The sequence below is a fragment of the Struthio camelus genome, chromosome 2 (assembly GCF_040807025.1).
Source record: "Struthio camelus isolate bStrCam1 chromosome 2, bStrCam1.hap1, whole genome shotgun sequence".
NCBI lineage: Eukaryota > Metazoa > Chordata > Aves > Struthioniformes > Struthionidae > Struthio > Struthio camelus.
Genome location: NC_090943.1, coordinates 56,853,141 through 56,859,140, shown reverse-complemented (window position 1 = coordinate 56,859,140; position 6,000 = coordinate 56,853,141). Strand labels below are relative to the sequence as shown.

At 49.7% G+C, this 6,000-nt stretch overlaps 1 protein-coding gene across 11 annotated transcripts in view; it reads left to right on the top strand.

Moving 5' to 3' along the window:
* Positions 1 to 830: 830 nt before the first annotated feature.
* The window catches only part of AOAH (acyloxyacyl hydrolase), an 84,545-nt gene continuing 79,375 nt past the window's right edge, over positions 831 to 6,000 (top strand). For 2 of the 11 annotated variants that reach the window (XM_009679680.2, XM_009679675.2), the window contains exons 1-2: positions 831 to 1,287; positions 1,457 to 1,611. In XM_009679680.2, coding sequence (XP_009677975.2) covers positions 1,286 to 1,287; positions 1,457 to 1,611 — 157 coding nt within the window. In that variant the 5' untranslated portion in view covers positions 831 to 1,285. The remainder of the gene's footprint in view (positions 1,288 to 1,456; positions 1,612 to 6,000) is intronic. The other 9 variants (XM_068935899.1, XM_068935896.1, XM_068935897.1 and 6 more) reach the window with 8 other exon arrangements.

Sequence of the window (6,000 nt, the reverse complement as noted above, 5' to 3'; positions counted from 1 at the left end):
GAAGACATTTGGCAGGGAATCATTCATCTTAAAGCTTAGGATCTGCTGATTTATACTGTCCGTATTTCCCTGTTTTAACACTATTGGTGATTCTCCTTCATTCCCCTCCGCCCCCCGCCGAGGAAGCATGGTGGAGATGCCAAACGGGACAGACTCCCCGTTGCACTTTAGTAACCCCTGACACCACAGCAGCCCTGTCGGAAAGAGCTCGGCGGAGCGTCGGTGGCCCGCTGCGAGGGTGAGAGACTTGCCCAGGGTTTCCGAGAAACTCGGAGGCAGAGCTGGGGTGCAGCTCCAGCGCTGCAGCGCCTTTACTGTCACCCTTTCTCCCAGCCACGGTTTCCTTGACTTAGCTGCTTGGACGTGTTCCACCTTTGAAGTGATGCCGTTTTAAAAATGTTTTGCTCTCTGTTTTTACTTCAGGCAGGGGGAAGACGGTTTTAACCTTATCGGGGGGTGGGGGCAAAAAAAAAAATAAAAATAAAGGAGGTACAGGAAAACCTTTAGTCGCTGTGGTTACCAGAGCAGGAGAGGATCGGGATGTTTCAGACTTGAGGACAGCTGGCCTCGCTCCCCCGTGTGCCGCCTCCCGGCCCGGCCGCGCTGGCGAAGCGCGGGGCAGAGCCGGAGCCCCCGCCGCTGGCTGAGCGAGCGGCAGTCTCCAGCGCCAGGGGTGTTTTAATTTCCGTGCCCGCCCTTTCCCAGTGGAAAGCCTAATCTGAAATTTTACGGCAGCAGCCTGAGGGCTGTTTTTCTTTCTTTTTTTTCCTGCCGTGCTCCTCCGGAGTGGAGGAGGGCAGAGGAGCGGAGGGAGGAGGGGAAACGTTTGTGGGTTGTGGGGTTTTTTTTTCTTTTTTTTTTTTTCGCAACACTAGTTGTTCAGGGGAGTGTCTTGCCTTACTAACGCTGAGTGGCTCCGGCAAGGATTGTGGTTTAAGGTCGTTAGTCATCCGCTGCTAAGGCAAGAGACGCGAGAGCGCGGAGCCAGAGGCGTTCGCTCGTGCAAGCCTCCTGGTCCTCCCGGGCCGGCAGGTTGGGAAGAGGCAGCAGGGGACACTGCAAGGGGGGCAGCTCGGGCAGCTCACCCCCCGGGTCCGGGGCCCGCGGCAGAGCCGCCGGGTCGGCGTGGGAGTCTGCGTGACCGTGCCCGAGCGGTTTCGGAGAGGGGGTGAGGGGGTGCTGGCGGCAGGGACCCAGGAAAGCCTCCGAGACTGCGAGCGCAGGATCCTCGGGGAGAGGGGCAGACGTGTGGGTCCGGGTGAGAAGCTATCCCTGCGTTATATATATGTGAGCATATAAGTACATATGAGTATACAAGTATATATGAGAACGCGCGTCCTTTCTCCTCAAGCTGCTAGTGACAGACGGATGCAGGAGGCTCCCTGAGCTTTAAGGGAATAAAGGTCCATGTGTACTCGCCCCTTCTAATTTTTTCTTTCTTTCTCTCCTTCGTTAGGATGAGAGGGTCTAGACAGACATTTCTTAACGTATTCTGCATCCTCTGGCTCCCGCTTCTGTTGAAGGCTGCATCTCCCTCCCCTCTCACCGGTGGAAACGACCCATCGGCCCCTTCGCTCTTCTCCGGGGTGTACAAAGGACACACGTGCGTCGGTACGTATTCAGGTTATGTTTGCTTGCTGAACTAGTTCGTTCGTTACTGCACTGGTGAGCAGAGAACTGCTATGCACATCGTAAATCACTCCTTTATCTATTTCAACAGCTGTACTGCAAAAACACGCGTAGTCTTTGGTGAAATAATCCCTGCAGATTTTGCAAGGCGAGCATGGGGTCGGGGAGTGATTTTATGATTTTGTTTTTTTCACTGGCTGCTTCCCAAAGTTCATGTTTTTGCTCTGCAGGGAACGGTGGCTGAAGTGTTGGCTTTAGTATTTGGAGATCTGGGAAGTGGAAACAAGGTGCTACTGGTTCCTAGTATTTGTTCATGATGCGTTGGGTTCAGTTGCAGAAAAGTAAGGTTTTTTTCCCATAGCCTCACCTAGGCCTCCTTGGTTATTTCATTTCCTGGGAAACTTTCCTTAAGAAGTTTCCTCCCCTTGGCTTGCCCTCTCACGCGCATGCGCCCCTGCACATCCCACGCGGGGAAGCCCGAGGGAAGCGGGGTGCGCTCACGTTTCGGCAAGCCCTCCCCACGTAGCCGCTGCGGCTGTGCTGATGGCCAGGGCCAGCACAGCTGGGCACGCTGCGCAGCCTGCACGCTTACGGCTACGTTAGTCCCAAAGCACAGCTGGTGACACCAACGCCAGCACGGACCGTGGGCATCTCTATGTCAGAAATGCAGTTGGAGTGAGACTTCGTACGCCTAGAGAGCTGCAGGAGCTTAGAGTTTTAATGTCTATAACTGTATAAAACATACATTATTCAACATTTGAACGTTGATACTGTCAAACATTTTATCTTCTGTTCGCTTTTCGAGGCATTTTTGTGCTGTAAACACAAGTCCTGCCATGGTTCCCCATGCTTCAGAAGGAAATAACTTCCTTTCAGCCTAGAATTATTTCTATCATGGCTCAAAGAGCACAATTAGAAATAACCATTCGGACAAAAGCAGGTTTTTGCAACCCTTCCAGGCCAGCCAAAGTGCTCCTGCAGCCTGCAGCGCTGCCGAGGCCGGGTGAGCTGCAAGCGAAGCCGCGGTGACGCTTGCGCAGCCCCTGCCAGGGCTCAGCCACGAGCCTGAAAACGAAAGCGAGCGATGAAAAAGCGAAATGGCTGTCAGGGGCTCGCCTCGTTCGAGCTGGCAGCAGCGCCCGGACTGCGGGAGCAGCTGCAAGGGCAGAAGGCGAACGGCGCTCTTTGATGGCAGCATCTTTGCTCAGCTACATTTTTAATGACACGGGAAAGGGAATGAGCGCGCTCACCTGTCAGGTCTTCACACTCCGCGGTCTTTAAATTTCCAGTGTGAGCGTAGTCTGCCCTCTGGGGCTGTTTGGTGTGCACCTCTCCCCCCCGGCAAGGCTCTGAGTTCCTCAGGTGACCGCGCGAGGCCTGCAGGCGTTGCCTTGCACAAGACAAATGGCATTTGCGCTCCCGCGCGGAGGAGTGGGAGCCGGTGCCAGCCCCACGGCTGAGCTTCCCGCGCATCCCCCCTAGGGCGTTTATCCGGTTTGTGAAGAGACATTGGAAAACCTGCCTCCTACACCAGCCGCTCGCTCTGAAGGGCCCTTTCGGCGTAAGCTCACTGTGGTGTTGACAGCGGCTACGTGAGCTTGCCTCACCACCAAAACAGGCTGTCAACACCTCGGTAAACTGCAGGCTAGAAATGAACCGTGTGGATCATTAAAAACGCACGGGCGCAGGGGCCGCCCGGGGAGGGCTGGTGCCACCACGCACGCACGCACGACCGTTGGCTAGCCCAGATGGCGGCATCTGTGGTTTCACCCATTAGCTGCTCTCTCGACTCATTTTTGCAAACACTGACAAGCCATCTGCGTTTCTTCCTTTTCACCAATAAAAGAGGGGAAGCAGCGAGGAGCCGATGGCTGCGTCCGCAGTGGTGGGGAGCAGGGGCAGCGGCAGGAATTCCCCCCGCTCTTTCAGCGGCCAGAAAATGAGCCCTCGGCAAAGCAGAAATTCCCTCAAAATTGCGTTGTTCTTCGGGAGAGAGAGTGTGATTTCCTTTGAACAGCTTGACTGCAGATCCTGTTAGCTCATTTTTCTGTTTGGGCAGGCATTGAGGAAGATCCCTAACAAATTCCTCTATGTCTTTCTGGCAACATAGAACAAGGCAGCGTTTTTACCGTTGCCTCCTTAGTGAGAAATGCCGGCTGCAAAACCTGTGGGAGATCTTCTTGAAGGAATGGACTTTTGCAAGCAAGTTAAATGTTCGGGCAGATGTCTAATGTTTTGAAGCTGTTTGCCTCATTTTTTTGAGGGAAATGGGGTCGCTGCACATTGAATAGTTGTTTCTGATCACTCCTGTGTGTATAACCTGCATGATCAAGACTGTTATTATGTTAATAACCAATGTCAGCCAGAAAATGGATGTTCTTTCAGTAGGAAACCCAAGATTTTTTTTTTTTTCATCAAATCTTTCCCCTGGAAGTGTCACACTTCGTGAAGAAATATGTAGAACTGATGTGAGAGGAAAGTGAAATGCTGCTTTGGTACTCCAGCTGAATATATATAACTTGGTTGCTTCCTTCTTCTGTTTCCGTCTTAGACAGCATCTTCTGCAGTATAGTCTGGTCTTACTAGGGGAAGAGCTGGATGCTTCAGGGGACTCCCCAGCTGTAGCATGTCCTGGGAAATGAATTTTAGCTAGGAATCCATATACAGATAAGGAATGGGGCTAGAAGAAATGAGGGCATACTTCCAGACAGGAACCACAGCAGGCTGTCCAGTTCAAAGTATGTTTAGGGGGTTTTGGCCAGAACATTTCTGCTTTCAAATTGTTTTTTTTTTTTTAAGGAAGGTCCCTTCTTATGGCAAACTTAATTGTGTTAAAAAACTTTTAGACAGAACAATTTTAATCAACCCCAGTAACTACAGAAAAAAAATCACATCACTTTTGCTGAATCCTCCTGAAAAATGTGGCTGCTTCATTCAAAGAAAGTCTTTTCATAGTTATATGAGTATGAAAACAAAGCTACTTTCACATCTGGAAAGTGTTCCCACCTAAAAAGAGGTTTAATGTTGCTGCCTTTTAGAACTGAGTTATGGAAAAGAGAGCGCAGGGACTTGATGATAATCCTCCTGGCTACAAGATCAGATTAAGTACACCTAAGTTGTTCCCAGCCACCTCCAGCCTCTTCTTCAAGGTCTCTGACAATGGAGCTTCCACATCATCTTTCTCTATCCCTGTCATTAGACAAAATTTCCCAACACCTGACAGTTTCTTTCTGGCAGCAAAGTTTTCCATTCCTGAAAGCTATTTGCTGCCTCCTCGGTTGACCTTCTTCTGCAGCCTGTGAAATGAGCTCGGGCCCTCCCTCAGGGCCCTTCTAGGCTTTGGATGTGGTATCTTCTTGTGGTATATCGTTGTGCTAGATACAAGGGCTTTGGTGAGCTGCCCTATATGCAAGAACCTACAAAGCTGTTTCTCCTTGCATAAAGACTGTGACTTTTTGCTCCGTTCACCAGTTTGGAAGCTGGATGCTAGGTTAGTTTCAGTTTCTGGTTTTGCTACTAACTGGCAGCATGGCTTAAGGGATAAACTCAGGACAAGACCTAGAAATCCTTTTGCTAGGAGCAGCCTGATAATTTCAGTGGGAAATCCTGAGAACAGGAATCTCTGTATTTCTCTCACAAAAATTCAATACTCAGGTCTTTGTTTCCCCATCTGCTAAATGAGCAAAATACTGCCCACTTCACAGGGCAAGAAAAGGCTTACTCAGTTAATGTTAATGTACCAAAGATGGAATAACAGTATTATTTCATCATATCTAAGGTGATATTGTTTATTTTTCTACTATTACTGAACCGTTTTTAAAGGTTTTATTCCCCTTTCAATTGCAGCAGAGTCCGGTAAAGGATCTTTGCAAGTCATCCTGCTCTCTAGCAAAGATGACTTTTAGCTGTGGCTGAAGCAACCTCCCTACTGGCGGAGGCTACCCTGGAGAGCCCATAGAAAACAGGGGAGGCAGTGAAAGATGGGAAGGAATCAATGCATTCACCTCTCTTCAAAAGGGTAAAAAAAAGGGAATTTGGGGAATTGTTGGTCAGCCAGTTGAACATCAATTCCTGGACAAATCCTGCAACAGTTCATCAGACTTTCTCAAAGATCTTTCAAAAGTAAATATGAGTAAGAGACTAATTGGGTTTATCCAGGAGAAACAGTGTCACACTAACCTGACTTTCTTCTATGACGGGTAATGATCTGTAGACACAGAAGAAGCAGTAGATGTTATAGCTTGACTTTAGCAAGGCGGTTGGCACTACCTCAGTGCTAATCTAATGGCTGAGAGATCTATGACATTAATTAAGCTTCTACAAGGCAGGAAATACTCATGGATGGCCTTAATCAGAGAGTAATTACCAGTG